Raw genomic sequence first — 19,377 nt, forward strand, 5'->3', positions numbered from 1 at the left:
CTCCCTGAATAGTTTACACACTTTTCATAATGTTCTGGTAGACAAATATTACAACCAGACATTTCGCTTTTCTGGCTCTTCTGTTACCTTCGACAGGGTTCATTCATTGAATTAAGTTCTGTTAACCATGAACTTCTGGAATTACGAGTGCATTTGAACTTGGTCACATTTTGGATGTCCATTATCAGTATTAGATGATGTCCAGTCACTGAACATACGTTCCCAAAATGTTCTTGATCATTAGACTGTTGGTGAACTCTTGACTTTGACCCTGAAATATATTATAATAGACAAAAACACTTTGTTTAAAAATATTAAATGTAACTGCAAGTAAAAATATATATTTTTTTTAATTAAGAAAGTGTTTTTCTGTCAACAACAAACCAAAGAGCAAATAAGCCTGAATGTCCAGGATCTGTGATCAAAGGTTCATCATTTGTGATGTCAGAACATGAGATTTTTTTGTGGGAGTTTTCTAGAAACCGTTCAGGACACAATGTGCTGTGTGACTGCTGTTTTTCACTTCATACTGTTGCACAAATAATAAAATGACAATAAAAACAGATCTCAGTTTTGTAATGGTTAGTGGGCATAATTCATTTGATTAGGAAATGAAAACATGCTTGATTCATGGATTACTGTTACTCAAATCTTGCATGTATATCAACACAGAAAGAAGAAGAGTTATCAGCGTTAACAGTTAGATCATTTTCAGTGTGACATATTTATGGATAAACATTATTGTTGGATTTAGAACAGTGTTTATCTTAACCAATCAGATTTCAGGGATACGGACATGGGCAGGGTTAGGCTTATGGATTTGTTTGGGACTGAATCAACCCTTTCCTTTGAGTTTACAGCTAGTTTGTGGTTAAGGTTTGACTTGGGTTAGGTATTAGGGTTGTAGTTATACTTTGACCGAGATGTACTTTCAGAAGTATATATGACCCTGTCTACGAAACCCAGGCTAAAGTCTCATCATCTTATTGTTAGATTTATGTTTGATTTTAAGTTTGGGTCTTATATTTTCACACAATGTTTTTTACATTTTGTAAAATGAACAGTAAAGCGCAAAACAAATCACAAAACAAATCACTTCAGTTGAGTTTTCAGGCAAAAAAAGTTATCACACTGACAAAAAGTGCAAGAAAGTGTGCTTTTTATTTAATATAACAACCCATAATGTACACTTCCATAGCCTTGAACTTTGCCTTTAAAACCAGACCGGCACATATTTAGAAATCTCCTCAGTCGCCTCACAAACACAAAGAACTGCCAGAATAGTGAGCGATAACAAAATGTGCTGGAGGCGGAGCCGTCCCCCCCCCCCCTTCGAAGGCATGTATGGGTCAGGGAGGCCCCCTAGACCCCCTTCCCATTGGCCGCAACGAATCCGTGGCCCTTTTTTCCAGAATGTGGATGTCATCTCTTGGGGCGAGTGTGTTTTGAAAAGGGAGTCGTGGTTACTGTGCTGTGTGGATTTTTTCCACGAAATCACTTTCCTGGAAACCCCTTTCTTTATTAGCGTTCTACCGGTTACTCTACACCGACCCAGATTCCAAGGGAAGGGGGTCTAATTTAAACACTTGGTCACGTGTTCGGCCTTATGGTTTACATTTTCAGCTGCCTCTGTGATGTCTGTGCTTTGCAGGAGGGATTTTTAGCCAGGGCCCCATGTGCTCCATATGGAAGCAAATTGTGTAGACCTCATCTACTGACACAGTTCCTGAGGTCTAGATTTTAGCTGCATGGGAATTATATATATTTATTGCTAAAGAAACAACACTGTAAAAAAATCCATAGAAATTACAGTGTCATTGCAGCTGGGTTGCTGGAAACTTACCGTAGATTTAAATTTATGTTATTTACTGGCAACATTTTGTTCAATATTAAATGAACATTAAACATTTACAAGTCTTTGTCTTTACAGAGTAAAACTAAAATAACAGCATCAAGCAAAACATTCTGGGAAACAAAATCTGAAGCAAAAAACAGAAAAAGGTTGATGATGATTTCTGATTCCCAGAATGCTTTGCATGAGGCTGTTATTGTATAGTTTTATTCTGTACATTAACATGTACTAATACACACTTACACACCAAATGAAATGTAAAAACGTGAATTGGACAATAGGTGCTTTTTAATGTTGTCTGAATAAGGTCATGTCACAGATTGAAATCAATGTAAAATCAAAATTGAATTCTCCTAATATATATCATTATTAAGTCATGAGCCTTGATTTCGGGGTCACGTATTAGTAGCTGTCCAGAATAGGCAATGAAATTTAAAGGGGACATACCATGACAATTTGACTTTTTCCATGTTTAAGTGTATAATAAATGGGTCCCCTCTATCAACCTAGAAAATGTGAAAAAGATCAACCCAGTAACTAAGTTTTGGTAAACAATTCTCCACAAGCATGTGAAAAAATAGGTAATTTAAATTTGGCTTCCCTGGTGATGTCAGAAGGGGATAATACCGCCCCTTAATCTGCACTATCCAACCACGACACTGCCAATAAGTAGAGAGATCAGCTCATTTGCATGTTAAATGACACACCTAAAGCGGCACATTTTTGCACACACCTACAAAGTGACAATTTTAACTTACTATAATAAATTATCTATATGGTATTTTGAGCTAAAACTTCATAAATGTAATCTGAAGACACCAAAGATTTATTTGACATTTTAAAAAAGTCTGGTGAAATGTCCCCTTTAATTTGTGGCAAAACTACAATAAGAGCATCAATCCACATTAAACTATTCAAAATGTTTATTTCAGGTGAAGATAATTCACAGTTGAAAAACAACGTTGATTGGTTTAACAGAAAAATCATCCGTACTATACAAATCCATCAACAATATGTTAAACTTCACCAATGAATCAGAATGTACAAAAAACATACATCATAAACAACTGTTCAAAAACAAAACCAAACGTCGTACACAGAAATGAAAGGCAATTATCAACCACAGATTTTGATTTCAAAATAAATACAAACATTTCTTTATATACAATAGCAGATACAAATACAAAGTGGAGATAATAAGTAACATATTTACACATATCAATACAATATTTACACATTTGTATGGAGAATGTAAAGCAATTGCCTGGAAACATAAACAGACTGATGATCTTATTTACCTAACAACTCAATACAAATAAATACACAAATAATCACAATCACAACTCCAGTGACAGGCATGTCCATATGGACTTTATCTGTAATCTTCATAGTTTATCTGTGATTATCAAAACAATGGATGCTTCTTCAAACTCAACATCAAACTTCATTTTTGTTTTGATAAACAAAAACAAATCCCTACATATTTTAAAAACACAACAGCACTGTTTTGTAGAGAATGGTTAAAATATGTACCCTCTCAATATGTACCATTAGGCACAGATATGTGAACATTTGGTACCAATATGTAATGTATAATGAACTCTTTGAGTACAATAGTGTACTTTTTGAAAGGGTACTGGCCCAGTTACAGCTAGGGTACATATTTTGACCATTTTTTCGGACAGTGTATTGAATACTTGTAATATAAAAATTTACATTCCCTCAATCCCAACACGGAGGATTCACTAGGAATATTTCACATTTCCACCACAATACCACAGTTATTAAATGTAGTGTTACCACAGTAAAATCATTGTAAAGTTTTGTAAGTAATACACAGCTTTAAAGATGAGAAACTATAATTGCGATGAATAAAAACATATTCATATACTGCAAATTTGAAAAAAACTTGAACACTACAGAGCTTTTAATAGTCAGATGCTGATTGGTGGATAGATTCAAAGTCCTTCTTTATCCCATTGTAAACCATTGCTTTCAATTCAAACACTGACCATTTTGAAACGAAAAATAAAAATAAAAAGTTGATGACCGGCTTGTTGACCACACATGAAAATGTTTTTATGATGAAAGATTTTCAGCTAGAAACCTTATTAACTATATGCGCTGGACCACAAAACCATGCAGTTATATGGGTAAATTAGTTGAAAATTTATACATAATTTTATAGTTGATTAAATAAGCTTTCCATTGAGAATCGCCTTTAAAGTTGTTCAAATGAAGTCCCTAGCAATGCATATTACTAATGATAAATGATATTTATGGTAGGAAATGTACAAAATATCTTTATGGAACATGATCTTAATATCCTAATGATTTTTGGCATAAAAAAGTAATAATTTTGACCCATACAATGTATGGGTGGTTATTGCTACTAATATACCCGTGCGACTTATGACTGGTTTTGTGATCCAGGGTCACAAATATCATCAACATCAGCCCCAAAATGCATTATCCTGTGATCTAGTAATTTAAACAATCTGACATCAATGCCATTATTTGCTTGCTATCTATTTTAATTTTTTAAAAATCTATTATATGTATTAGATTCATGTATTAGATTAATGATGCACTAATGCATCATATAAAAATATGTGCAAAATATCCACTTTTGATCATTGCTAAAAAATACTTCCCATGTTTGCATTTGTAAAAATAAATTAATTTAATAACTAAAAAATTTAAATTGATTATTTTGCCAATACAATACAATATTTACATGAATCTTTGTATACCTCGTGAAAATAAAACCTAAGTACTCTTAAAAGATATCACTATATATAAACAGGTATATATAGTCTAATTTTTCATTGTATTATTTACATATAGGGAAGTGCTAAGATGAGGTTGTTGTTGTTTGAGGTAAACTGGCAGTCCTGGATTGTTTTTGCATCAAGTACGTGACCCTGCCTGTTAAAACCCAGCTGAAGTCTTTTTATTGATTAAATATTCTCTTTATAAAGTAATCCTACATAATGTAAAGAACATTGTGTGAAAATATAACCTTGATATCTTTAACATTAACCGAGTTAGGTCATGTCAATGAGTGACATCATTCCATTTTAAAACTTTAGCCCGGATTTCACAGACAGGGTCACAAATCGCCTTGCACAGCAAATTAGATTTAGTGGACTCTCCGGTGTTCCCCAAATGATTGTTTTGACCTCCGAGCATGGCTAAGACATTAAATATGGCTCTTTACCAGTCCTGAAACACTGTTAGTGTCAGCATGGACATCGCTGTCAACTTCATCATCAAGACTCACAGACTGCCGCTGTAGACAAGAAAAATAAAACCACAATTAGATGACTTACACAACAATTAACCTAATGTTTGCTCTACCTAGACCAACAATGGGTCCCTAAAGGGGTGTTATGGATGGTTGCCAGGGTGTTGCTATGGGATTGCTAAGGTAACTATATGCAGTTCTTAGGGTATTCTAAGCTGGTCTATAGCATAGATATGTATAAAGGCTAGATGTCTCGTCGGCGCCGCTGGCCAATTGAGTGGAACGTCCACATTTGGCGGCCATCTTACCACAGGCAGCTCGCTCACTCATAGCATTGTGTTTTAATGATGCATGCACTTTTAAAAGACCATAACTTGCTTAATTTTTTACAGATTTTCAAACGGTTTGGTTTGATATAAACGTCAAAGATGTACCTATGACACTGCATACTTATACAAAAAAAAACAGGTTAAGGGTTTGTGTACAACAAAACTTTTAAACGTGGCTGAAAACGCCTGGACAATGCCGAATGCCAGGTGTTTTTCAGCTGAGTGCCAGCTTTCTTCAGCTAAGCGCTTTGGTAGCTCTGATACATCAGCTGTGAGACGGTTGGTTGCTGTGCTACTTGTCCCGCCCCTCCTCCGCTGTGATTGGACAGCTGCGTGAGAACTGACATTGACGAGCGGGGCTTTTCTTCCAAAGTTGAACATTTTTCAACTCTCGGCGCCGGTTTTCAGCGCAAAAAAAAACGCTAGCTGTTGGCTTATTTGAAAAACGCAGAGTTTCCATTGAAATGAATTGAAAACATGCGCTGGCCGCGGGCGTAAAAGCGTTGGTGTGCACACCCCCTAAAGCATCCAGAATTATAATGATGTTAATAACGTTTGTGAGAAACCAAACCATTTGAAAATTGGTAAAAAATTGAGCATGGTATGGTCATTTAAAAGTACCTGCACCATTAAAACTCAATGTTACGAGTGAGCGAGCTGTCTGAGATAAGATGGCCGCCAGGTGATGACGTTAGAGACTCCGCCGTAACACATCTAGCCTTTATACATATCTATATGGTCTATAGTGTAATGTGATGTTACTTATTGACACATTAAAAGGCATTTCACCTCTTGATATGTCTCTATATGTCCAGAATATTCACGCAATCAATTCATAACACAGTTATTTTTTTTTAAATGAAAATTCTGTCATTATTTACTCACTCACATGTTGCTATAAACCCGCATACATCTCTTTGTTCTGATGAACACAAAGAAAGATATTTTGAGAAATGTTTGTAAGCAAACCGTTCTTAAACCCCATTCACTTCTAGCCTGGCTCCGCCCTCCTACGTGCTTCCACTTAATTTTAATTTCGTTTCAGTACTATGTCTGGGACTGCTCTCTAGAGTTTCGTATTCTCCTGCAAAAATCTGCAGGACCAATCAGCGAACAGATGGGGGTGGCTAAGAACGATGACGTTGAGGTCGTGCGTCAGTTTGAGTTGTAGTTCAGTAATGGCAGCGGAGAAAGACGTGAGAAAAGCTATTCGGTTCGTTGTTGCAAAACTGCCGAATATACAGAAGTTAAAGCCGGAGCAAGAACAATGTTTGCTAAGTTTTGTTTGTCTGATTATTCTGACTTGTTGGTTTCGGTGTATGATATACGTCACGACCACACGTTAGCGATCGCCTATGGCAGGTTCAAAGTGACTCTGGGCAGATCCAATAGTTTTAAACTTCAACAGAGGACCCTCCTTAACGGAAGTAACGCTTTGTAATGGAGCGTGGCCAGACTCTCTGTACAAATGAAATGAATGTACGAGAGTCTGGTTGCTAATTCACTTCCATAGTAGAAAAAAATAATACTATGGAAGTAAATGGGGTCCATGAACGGTTTAGTTACAAACATTCCTCAAAATATCTTCCTTCATGTTCATCAGAACAAAGAAATGTATGCAGTTTGTAACAACATGAGAGTGAGTAAATGATGACACAATTTTAATTTTTGGGGTGAATTATCCCTTTAAGTCAGTGGATGTGTTATATAAAGTGATAATATCTTACCTGTGGGTACAAATAGCCATCAGAACTACGGTTCCTACATAAATGCACCTGGTCCTCGGTGGTCTTTTGATAAACCGGGTTGTCAAAGTGAATGGTGTTGGTGTTTTTCTGCCGCCACTTTCTCCAGAAGAGTACAGCACCAACCGCAGCCAAACAGATGAGGACTTTAAGAAGACATTCAAACATTAAAATAGAGCCCATAGAAGTGAAGAATTGAAGAAGACAGTCAGTTTGAAGCACTCACCGAGTGGTAATAAAATATACAGGGCCAGCGGAGTGGAAGGTGTTGCTTTTGTGGCTGCTTTTACATCACTGTTGTGTTGATCATCTGAAGAGAAAAATAATGATATAAAAATGTATTTAGTTTATCTTCTAAGTTTGTGGAAATCTCATAAAATAATGCAAACGTATCTTGCAGGAAGCCCTAGGGTCTGACATTTACTGTACATTAATGCATTCGGCAGAAAGCGACTTTTATCCAAAGCGACTACAGTGCATTCAATCTATATATGTGACCCTGGAACACAAGGCAAGTCATACGTTTTTGAAATAGAGATGTATAAATCATTCAAAAGATGAATAAATAAGCTTTCCATTGATGTATGGTTTGTTCAGATAGGACAATGTTTGGCAAAATCCCGAAATACAGCAAAAAATTTAAATATTGAGAAAATGGCCTTTAAAGTTGTCCAAATAAAGTCCTTTGCAACACGTATTACTAATGATAAATATATTTTTTATATTTACGGTAGAAAATGTACAAAATATTTTTATGGAACATGATCTTTACTTAAAGGGGGGGTTCAATGGTATTTCAAGCATTCTGACTTATTAACACAGTTATAGAGTTGTTTCCTCATGATAAACGTAGGCAAAGTGTCAAAAAAGCAGTTGGGCGTGTTACAGAGTATTTCTGTGCCGAATCCACTTCGCCAGAGTTCGTACAAGTTTCGGAAAGTTTTTTTCGATTACAGGTCCAACTGACGTTTCAGGGGTTTTCTATACGTATCACTTCTTTATTTGGGCACTTCCCCCGGAAAACCCCACCCACCCGGCAATCAGCGGGAGATGCTAGAGCTTGCAAACATCTTATCACGCGTCACAGCTTTGTTTAATTTCAAAACTCAACAATGGCATGAAAGATGAAGTGTGTTTTTGGATGTAAGGAGAAGAAAGCCAGCCTTATGGAAACAATGGATATAGTTTATTATCCGGGGTAGCAGCGGAGTTATGCGTGTGTTCTTGATGCTGTGTTTTTTCCCAACGGGGTCATGAGTTGCATGCGGTAAGTAAGACTTCTGTCTTATGTTGGAAATAGTCGCGTGCATATTATATAAATGACACGAACATGTAGTGAATCATAAGTTAAAACAGTGTTCTATTGTGTTGCATGACTCGTACTCGCTCCTCCCGCGGTAGTAACTCCTCCTTCTTCATTTTTTTGTACGTTATCGGAAAGATTCGGTAAAGCTAATCTTTCTTTTATAAATTTGATTAAACTAAAGACTCTTCGGAGATATAAAGGATGTCATACTACTCTATAGGTACTCCAGATTAACATCAGAAATGCAGAAACAGCGTGTGTTACGTGAGCTTTTCTTACAGATTTTTGGCATTTCAATCATTTTGACCCCATACAATGTATTGTTGGCTGTTGCTACAAATACACTTGTGCGACTTAAGACTGGTTTTGTATTCCAGGGTGACATATTTCTTTATCAGTACATGTGTTCCTGTTATTGAACCCATGATCTTTGTGTTACTAATGCAATGCTCTACCAATTGAGCTACAGGAAAATGAAAGGAAACAAAAAATTAGACAATGGATTTATGGAAGGAATTGTTGCTCCTAATGGGATTATAAAACCACAATTTAAGTCAAAAGCAAAGCAAAACACGCCACTGATCTTAATCTGAATCGACACACATCTGTCTGGGTAGATACGGAAGGCTGAGGAGTGGTTTGGGAGGGTTTGCCAGGGGTAGCTGGGGTGGCTTTGCTGGGGATCACAGGAACAGGAAGTAATGGTTTCGGTGACGCCTTTGAAGGAAGTAAGGGTTTTAGTGAGGTCTTGGAAGGTTCTTGAGGACGATTCGTTGTCGACATTTCAGGGCTGATGGGGGTTGCTGGTGTCACCACAGCTGTTTAAAATAACAACAGTAAGGTCAAATGTATAGAAATGGACAGAAATTATAATCTTGGTTTGAAATTTTAACATGTTGGTGACACTTGCCTGGGATGCATTTTCTCATGTCTCTGGCCAGCATCATGTGGTCTGGGCAGGCACATGTATACTTGGGTGAAAACTGATTGATTTGAGGTGCGGCCAGACACAAGAACTCACAGCCTCCGTTGTTGAACTTGCACCAGTTTATTCCTTAAAAAAAGCGTGAATGAGAACATTAAAGCTTATTTGTACATTTTGTATCAATCTTACTAGGGTTCCTGGCAGTGCATGATGCTTAAAAGAAGTCACTTTGGACAGCAGTGCCTATCAAATGTGTGATGAATAAAATGTAAACATACCTTTAGGTTGTTTGAGGTTATGGTACAAGACAATATCTTCCGGAGATGAGAGATGTTCTGCTACTTTTCTTATGTCGCTTCCCGTCACACGATTTGCGCTCAAAATCGCATTGTTGCTCACATCAGTCCAGAATACTTTCTCCTGAAAATGAATGTTGTTCAGCTTTCTATAGCACAAATCTTCAACACGTAAATGTGTATTGCACAATTGTTACCTCAAAAACAGTAAGACCCAAAGGATGGGCGAGTTTGCCTTGGTCTATGATTAGAGTACGTCGACCACCTCCTTGCACACTGATACTGGAAAGAGTGTGTAGTTTGGAGTCCACCCAGTACAGGCGCTGGTTCAGCAGATCAAGATACATAAAGTGGACACCAAAGCAGGTCAGCCCAAAGTTACCAAAGTTCTTAAAACCTTATTTGGTTTACAGATCTGTGCTGGACAGCGACTAAACATGTTCATATCAAGGGTTATTCCATTGGGCCAGATAATATTATCCGTAACCAGGGCAGTACGATCTCCTCCATTAAGGCCACCTCTTTCAATCTTGGCTGGTGTACCCCAATCGGTCCAGAAAATGAAGCTACAAAACATTAGGGGATAATTAATGCAATATGCAACTTTGCCTCGACATTTTGAATAGGACTAAGGGTGCCTTTACATGAAAATAAAACAACAAACTACAACAAAATACACAACAAAATTATACTTGTTTACACAGATCGCCAAAAAAATAGTTGCCGTTACTTCGTAGAGAAACTACGAAGTAGTCCCTAAGGCGACATGGAGCTTAACTCTTTCGCCGCCATTGACGAGTTATCTCGTCAATCAAGAGAAAACGCTTCCCTGCCAATGACGAGTATTTCCGGCCTTCCGTAACTTTTTAAACCCGGAAGTATTGCCCTACAGCAAGTGGCTGTGTGTCCATGTGTGTTTTAATGATCGCTCTGAATGGGATCTCTATGAAAAGTCCGTCACAAAAATGGAATTATCTCAGCTTTTTGCTCAAAATTTGGTGTTTTTGCAGAAACCTACCCATATTCAAAAGCTGATTACAAAAGAACTACTGAAGGTAGGATGAAAGTTTTTTTATGTTTGAAAGCAGAGGGTCTGTTCTTTCATTTGAAATATTGTATGTTTATATATTTAAAGAAGAACATTTTCTGGAAGGCATTAAACTTTTGTGAAAATCATGAAAAACACTGGCACCGGCTGCCAACTTTTTTTAAAAACGCTGGCGGCGAAAGAGTTAAATAAAGTTTAGTTTCGCGTGCGCACCTGAAACTATCACGTTTAGTTTCGCGTGCGTACATGAAATTATTGTGTCGCACGTGAAACTTTCCCTTTTTTATGTGCGCACGTGATAGTTTCACATGTGCACACACTATAGATTCATGTGCGCATGCGAAAGTTTTACGTGAGCACGCGAAACTAAACTTTAAAAAAAAGTTCTGCACATGAAAGTTTCACGTGAGGACATGAAACTAAACTTTAGATTTTTTTACTCCAATGTCACCTTAGGGGCTCTGTAAGAAACACTAAGCATCTGCGCACATACGAATTCCTCTACATTGTAAACATTCTTTGTTACATTTAAATTTTTAAGTTGAATGAATTTGAAATTACAATTAATTTCAACCTTCATCACCAGTGAGGAGCCGCTATAAATTATAACAATAAAATGGGAATAACATAACTTTTTAACTTTATTTTTTATAATTTATAGCAACTCATTACTTGAAATGAACTGTAAATTCAAGTTGATTAAACTTAAAAATTTGAGTGCAACAAATATTTTTTTTACAATGTAGAGAGCAATAAATACAAAACAGTCAAAATGCCAAAAGAAAAGCAGTTTTTTTTTTGATAGACATTTTGTACTTACAATGGTTTAGTACTACAAGTGACCAAGGACGAAAAAGCTAAATTTTGCAAACTTTGTTAATAAAGTTTTCAAACACTCAGTAGCGCAAATACCATCCTATAGGCCACCATTGTCATTATGGTGGTCAAGTAGTAGGCTACTTTCGGACTGAACTCGTAATATGCATGCTCATGACATCACAGATTTGTATTTTTGTAGTTTACATGTAAATGATAACTTGAATGAAACTTACACTGTGTGAAACTTGTTTTCAAAAGTGTTTTTCAAGACCCCAAAATTCCGTTGTTCAGTAAACAAACAACCAAACCCATATGGCAAAAAAAATCTTTGGCCAAAAATAATGTAATTTGAAGTAAAATAATATTTGTAAAAATATTTTCTAAATACATTTTGTAGAAAGTAAAGCTTAATTAAATATTTAAATTTGAAAATTATATTAAGATATAATTCAAAATGTATTTCAGGGGCAACAAATACATTTCAAATTTTACAACCCATATTGCAAAAACTATATTATTCTGGCCAAAATATTAATGTTTGTATAAAATGTATATATAAGTATAAAATGTATAAATCTGTATAAAATTATAAGTATATTTTTGCAGATAAAATATATTTAATTTTAATCTTTTCAAACCTGTTTACAGGTTTGTAACATAAAAAGTTTTTCTTCCAATATTTAATTTATTTTAAAAATATATTTTAAAATAAAAAAATTTGTGAAAAATACATATTTCAAAATACATTTCAGTACATATATTTTTGGACATTTTTTTTATATTTTAAAATATATATAATAAAAATGATTGCTGTATGGGAAACACAAAATTTCTTGTTTTTTTTTGTTTGAAAACGTTTCGCAACTTACTTCTTAATAGGGTCGACTACAATAGCACGAGGCTTGGCCAGGTTTTCTTTGAAGAGCGTCTTGCGTCTGTTTCCATCCACAGTTGCCACTGAGATGGCGCCTTGGATGCTATCCGTCCAGTAGATCGTCCCATGGATCCAGTCGATAGCGAGACCCTCAGGAGCATCTAAGCCACTGCCAATTACGACGCTGTGTTGGGAGCTGTTATCTGCGGTATCCATTTGTGCCCTAGGAAAGTAAAGCAAATATGATGCCAATGCCATGCACCGATCTTTTGACAAACATGCACCTTGTCTGAAGATTATATAAAATAACTGGATTGAATACCCTTCTATAAAACCATATAAACCAAACATGAATGGTTTGGAGGTGGTTTAAGGTGGTCTTTAATTGGGCCAGGCTGGTGCTCAGCTGGTTGGCATCTAAACCATTGTTTAAACAACCTAATGCCAACAAACCAAATTTAAGATAGACTTTAACATAGACTCTGTCCTTACCTATATATCTTCTTGAGGGACAAATCTGACCAGTAGATCTCTCTAGAAGCCACATTCATGTCCAGGGCCACAGCGTTCTTAAGTCTGGGAATGACACGCGTGTACTCGCTGCGATCCAGGGTCATCTTTCTCACCTCGTGCCGATTGGTAAAAAACAGGTATGCAATGGTTCCTGTAGAATCAGGAGAGATAGGTAAGTTATTGCAAGTGTTTGTAGATGCTAGTCTAATAAAAATGAACAATTGAAATGTTAAAAGCATACCAATAGCTTTGCAAGCCTTGCTGGCAGGATCCATCTGGTAGCCCTCCTCACATTCGCACTTGTAACTGCCCACCTGATTGACGCAGATTTGGCTACAGGTGTCTGGATTTTCACATTCATCGATATCTACATAAAGCGATCAAACAGAGGGTTACAATATTTGGGAATGACACTAAATCAGGAAAGATAGTAATGGTATGGATTTATAGGATAAACTCTGATCCGAATCACACCGACGAGTCATTCCCGGCACAGGATAAAGCAAATAAGTTTGAAGTCCAGATGATATAATTCTTTGGTTTGGATTTGCACCAACATCTCTTATCTTTTTTTTGTGACAGTTTCTTACCTTCACATCGTCTTTTTTCCACCAGACGGAAACCGGTGGGACACAGGCACTCGTAACCGATCTTCAGGTCATTACAAATATGAGAGCAGCCTCCATTGCTATATAGACACTCGTTCGAATCTGTGGATTAAAAAAATTATCTATATGATATAGCAAAAACTATCTTTTTGTGCTCAATGGATGCAAGGTCCTGGGTTGGATGATAAAATGTATAACTTGAATGGACTTTGGATAAAATTGTCTGCTAAATGGATAAATGTAAAGAAGAATCAAGTCTACATCTTTGAATGTTGTTTTACTTACCACACTCTCGTAGCGGCTCATCCGACCAATCCCTACAGTCCCGCTGCTTGTTGCAAACCTTCTCCATGTCGATACATTCACCACTGCGGCACTTAAACTTTTGGGGTGCTTCACAATGGGTAGCTGAAAATCGAAAAGAAGAGATATAAGTTACGCAATAAGTAACTACATCTCAGAATAGAAAAGTATAAGAAATGTGTAAAGGTTTACCATTAACACAGCCCAGCTCATCACTTAAATCTTTACAGTCGTAAACTTGGTTGCACTGACGGCTACCGTGGATGCAAGATCCATCACCGCATTGAAACTCATCCAGTCGGCATGTGGCCAAAGCTGATCACAATCGAAAAGCAAAAAAAGCATTATGCCTTGATATAAGAAATGCTTCAACAACATAAAAAATTATATGGCTTTCAGTTTGTAAAACCAATTCGTGTGCACTTTAATGCATTATGTAAGCTGTCGAGCATTGCAGTAATGTAAATCTAAAGTGCATTACTGCGTGAACAAAATTTTTAAATGTAATTTTAAGGCAAATAATTCCTCACAGCAGTTTTTTTCATCTGATCGATCCAAACAATCCGCTCCACCGTCGCATTTCCAGTTACTGTGAATGCATTCGCCGCTGCCGCAAAGGAATTCCATAGAAAGGCAGGGATTTCTGGGCACCGTCGATGACCCTGCACCACAATTCTGCGGCGCTTCGTCTGAGCCGTCCGAACAGTCGGTGTCTCCATCGCAGACCCAAAGTCGAGGAACGCACTGCGTGTTGCTACACCTAAAGGAGCTGGATCCACAGGTTGTGGGTGGACAGGATGCTTCATCACTACCATCATCACAATCTGCCTCATCGTCACACACGAACGATCTGGACACGCACTGACCGCTACCGCAGCGAAATTCCCCATTCAAACACTGCCGAGGTTCTGTCGTTGACACAATTCATTGAGAATTAAACCAGATGTTGACGTTGCTACCATTCAAGCCTTAGTTATAGAGATTAACTCACCACAGGCTTCCTCATCTGCGTTGTTCTCACAGTCAGCTTTGCCATCACATTTCCAGCTCTTAGGGATGCACTGGTTGAGTCGCCCACCACAGCTAAATTCAGAGGGTTTGCAGGTCTTTGCCACTGAGAGGGCAAAACATAAACGCATGTGAGAAGAAACATCACTAGCTTAGTCTTTATAGGGATGGTTCACCTAAAAATCTAAATTGTGTCATCATTTACTCACTCTCATGTATAAATGTCTTTGTTCTAATGAACACAAATGAAGATATTTTGAGAATCAATCTTGAGCCCCATTCACTTGCATAGTATTCTTTTTTCTACTATGGAATTGAATGGGACTTATGATCGGTTTGGTTTCAAACATTTCTCAAAATATCTTCCTTTGTGTTCATTAGAACACAGACATTTATACATGAGAGTGAGTAGGTGATGACATAATTTTCATTTTTGGGTGAACTATCCCTTTAATAATGATATAAATTGCCTACTTACAGCAAGCTGCGGGAAGTTCATCCGTGCCGTCACCACAGTCATCGGTTTCATCACAAACCCATCTCAACGTGATGCACTTTCCATTACCACACTGATACTGCCTCGCATCACAGGTCACCAAACCTGTCAATCAAAGACATGCGTCAGAGACACAACATGTCTAATGCCTCAAAGTAACTTGTAAAAGTGTTATATAAACATAATGCACAGTAAAATAAAGTGACCTGTTTCTTATGGACAATTCCATGCAAATGTCAATGGTATGAAGTTTTTGAACCATACTAATATCTCGGATGTCAATATTTGGTGGTTTAAATACCCATGCAAATTCTTTGGTAAAGGTTTTAAAGCATTTTAAACATTTTCCATAGTTAGGTAAGTGCACATTTTTTAATTGTTACATCCATAACGTTGTTCCATCTTCATAAATGCGCACACGAAAATGAAAATAAATTAAATATTAAAGGGGACATTTCACAAGACTTTTTTAAGATGTAAAATAAATCATTGGTGTCCCCTGAGTACATATGTGATGTTTTAGCTCAAAATACCTTATAGATCATTTATTATAACATAATAAAATTGCCACTTTGTAGGGGTGAGCAAAAATGTGCCGTTTTGGGGTGTGTCCTTTAAACTGCAAATGAGCTGATCGCTGCACTAAATGGCAGTGTTGTAGTTGATTAGGGCAGATAAAGGGGTGGTATTATCCCCCTTCTGACATCACAAGGGGAGCCAAATTTAAATGACCTATTTTTTGATAGGTTGATAGAAGCACTGGGGACCCAATTATAGCACTTAAATATGGAAAAAGTCAGATTTTTATGATATGTCCCCTTTAAATGTTCTTTGAAGAGCCGTCCATTCTTATGTTTTCTAAAATAGAAAACAAAAGTATACATTGATATTTTCTGATGTTTGACTCTAACAACAATACATTAACACGGTGCAAAAGTGTTGACGGAAAGCTTGTCTGAAGCGTGGCCAACAGCCAATCACAGTAGCCGCAACTCCGGTCTTGCATAAACTGCATGCTCTGGTCTTGCATAAACCTAATTGGTTGGCTCCTGCTAGGTTATTTGCATAAGGTGATCTGATTGGAGGACGCACGCGTTGGCACTTGAAAAGTTGAGAAATGTTTAACTTCTGCCGCGAGCAACGGCAGTGACGCGATGGTGACGGATCCACAATTCAGTTCGGCAACGCATGATGTCACCCATTAAATGTAAATGGGAAGCCCCGTGTGAATGTATGATAACATCAGCATTGCAAAAAATGACTTTCTCACTTAATATTTTTGTCTTGTTTAAGTACAAATAAAAAAAAATTTTAGGGTAGAAATGTCAAGTTCAATATTTTTTTTACCCCATTGGCAGATTTTTTTTGCTTGTTTTAAGCACAAATTTACTTAAATTTGATATTTTTGTCTTAAAACTATTTAAGAATTAAATTACTATTTAATTAAGAATTTTTAGACATTTGTACTGAAACCAAGACAAAAATATTAAATTAGAAAGTCATGTTCTGCATTAAGGGGGTTAAAGGGGTTAAAATATAAACAGATGAATTATCGGTAATAAATGCATTCTCTGGTAATTTATATTTCAAGTTCTGACTGCAAATGTCACAGTCATAACACTGGAATTACTCTTATATAATTATACTTTTATTATTAACTTCATCTTCTAAACATTTTAGACATCTCCCAGTACAGTTAATACAGTAATATGCCTAATATGCAGAAACTAGGCAGATTTTGACAAGTAATGATGTCATGTTTGATCTGTTTTGCATTGTAATCTGTGTCGCATGGCAATAAGCCCAATGTTCATGGCTTTGATTATCAGCTGCTGATAGTTCTGGTTCACTGAGAGCTCTGATGCTGTTGTATTCATCTTCCCAAATATCAGCATCAGCACCATTTTCACATGCAGTGTAAAAAACAAACATGAATCTGGCTATAGGTACATGTATTCAACAGGTAAAGTGAAATGTTATATGCATGTATTCAAAGTTGCTGTATGACAAAAGTGACCCTGTCTATGAAATCCAGGCTAAAGTCTCAATCTAATGATGAGATTATGAGCATCAAAGTTTGATTTCACTCATTCATTTCACTTTAAGCTTTTTCACAGACAGGGTGGCAAATACGTGGCAAAATCCAATCTTAACTGCACAGTTATACAGACCGGTCCGGTAAGTTTAGCAACAAGACAAACCTGTTAAAGATTTTACTGGACACACTTAGTCATACGGTGAAGACCTTCAAACACATATATGAACATACACTTCTCTGTATGACTTTGTGTTGATCATAAATCATCTTTCCAAAGCAGAATGCATTGTTGCTGCCTATGGCCCTTCTTAACTCTAGCCAAACAAATGCAACGTGGCTATGTTTGCTTCTTCATGTCCGCCCCCTACAGACTCACAGTGTGTCTGATTATTTAAAGAGCCTAACATCTATTCGATCAAAACCAATGGATGTCAAGCACAGGATGTGTATAAAAATCCAGTTTATCACAACACAACGTATCATAATTGCAATTCATGACCAGACAAGTTTTACTTTGCCCGTTATCAGCAACCTTGACCTTGACGGACGAACAATGCACCATTTAATTGCAAGATAAACTTAGGAAGTGCAATGTGTCTGTCAGATCGAGCCAAATCAAAATTTAAGTCAGGTCACAAGTCACCCCAAAAACAGTATAACTAAATCATCCTATATAATGTAAAGAACATTCTGTGAAAATATAACCTTGATATCTTGACTGACTACTACTACTACTACTGTCAAAATCAATGGGATTCTCAGACAGGGTCACATATTAACAATGTCATTCAAGCCAAGTAATTCCTAGTTCAGCATGACAACCCAGTTCTTCCACATCATCTAGTCAAACTAAACCCACCCAAGTGAAGTTTAGAGAGCAAACATGAACGTAGCTAATGCATGCCCTCTAAACCCGTCTGTCTCTAATTTCTCTTCGGTTTGAATATATGAGATTACAGTCATGCCACTAATCTACACTACTGTATGTGTGACATCATACACTTAAAATGATTTAGGACTTCTAGGAAAAGCATGTGTGGGAACATACTATGGAATGTTACCGAAGGGTGGAGACATGAGCAGTACTGTATGGGTTACAAGTAATGGTATGTAAACTGTGGTTGGTGAAGATTTCTTTTAGATTGTACCAAAAAAGTTTGTGTTAGTTTGTATTAGCTTGCAGTGGACAATGTCAGCAGTATTAAAAAGAATCAAAACAACTTTGTCAAAATAAAAAACAATAATTATTGTCATATTTTATAGTAATAAAATGTACAGTGCATTTTAATTATGCTAACTAATAAAGTCTTGTTTTATATTTACAATATACTTTTAAAACGAACTGAAATTAAATAGTAACGTTACTTCAACACTTCATGTATACAATGGCAAGAAATTATTTAAGAAAGCTTAATAAATGCATACAATAAATAAATAAAAAACAAACAAACAAACTGTTGCTTACTCACCTGACTGAACCGGACAAAAGAAAGAAACAGTAAGTAACGTTAGCAACGTCAATATGATGTCCATAATAACCTGTCAACAATCCCGCGTTTCTTTGTTGTGTAGCTGCAGTTTATATTACGGACTTTTATTTAAAAAATAAATAGTTAAATAAACAGGTAAACACCAATTACGGCTCAATCGATGTTGCGGAAAAAATATGTGCTTGTAAAATGATAAAAGCAGGTACATGTGCCGCTGTGGTGAATCGTGTAAATTTGAATGAGTTGTAGAGTGGGCGGGGCTTGATGACGCGAGGGCGGGCCGAGGTGGTGTGATTTAGGTTTTCACAATCAGGGGGTGTGGCCAAGTCGCGCCCCCAAATCATTCCACATGAATCCTTCTCATGTCCAGGAATGAGCGAGTTTAAAAATCCTAAAAACATCAAGCTGTTTACCATTAATGCGCGAGAAAGAAATAATAATAATAAAGTAATAAATTGATCTAAAAAGGAGATGCTACGT

At 36.7% G+C, this 19,377-nt stretch overlaps 1 protein-coding gene across 2 annotated transcripts; it reads right to left on the minus strand.

Moving 5' to 3' along the window:
- Nucleotides 1–2,757: 2,757 nt before the first annotated feature.
- Nucleotides 2,758–19,120, minus strand: ldlra (low density lipoprotein receptor a). Of its 2 annotated transcripts, none has more exons than XM_073857579.1 (18): nt 18,877–19,120; nt 15,352–15,474; nt 14,857–14,979; nt 14,396–14,773; nt 14,058–14,180; nt 13,848–13,970; nt 13,545–13,664; nt 13,196–13,321; nt 12,934–13,105; nt 12,437–12,664; nt 10,153–10,266; nt 9,898–10,042; nt 9,683–9,824; nt 9,390–9,533; nt 9,082–9,297; nt 7,400–7,480; nt 7,156–7,319; nt 2,758–5,144 (listed from the first exon to the last, which is right to left on the minus strand). In XM_073857579.1, the coding sequence occupies exons 1-18, from the start codon at nt 18,938–18,940 to the stop codon at nt 5,055–5,057; spliced, it is 2,676 nt and encodes an 891-aa protein (XP_073713680.1). In that variant the 5' UTR covers nt 18,941–19,120; the 3' UTR covers nt 2,758–5,054. The 2 variants fall into 2 exon arrangements, with proteins under 2 accessions (XP_073713680.1, XP_073713679.1); XM_073857578.1 differs by having other exon boundaries at nt 9,898–10,035; nt 10,146–10,266; nt 18,877–19,119.
- Nucleotides 19,121–19,377: the final 257 nt, after the last annotated feature.

The sequence above is a fragment of the Misgurnus anguillicaudatus genome, chromosome 19 (genome assembly GCF_027580225.2).
Source record: "Misgurnus anguillicaudatus chromosome 19, ASM2758022v2, whole genome shotgun sequence".
In the NCBI taxonomy this organism is placed as follows: domain Eukaryota; kingdom Metazoa; phylum Chordata; class Actinopteri; order Cypriniformes; family Cobitidae; genus Misgurnus; species Misgurnus anguillicaudatus.

Coding starts and splice junctions, on each gene's coding strand:
- ldlra (XM_073857579.1), bottom strand. CDS start 18,940: ATGGACATCATATTGACGTTGCTAACGTTACTTACTGTTTCTTTCTTT. Junction 15,475..18,876: donor CTTTTGTCCGGTTCAGTCAG/GTGAGTAAGCAA, acceptor TTTGATTGACAG/GTTTGGTGACCTGTGATGCG. Junction 14,980..15,351: donor TGAACTTCCCGCAGCTTGCT/GTAAGTAGGCAA, acceptor TTGCCCTCTCAG/TGGCAAAGACCTGCAAACCC.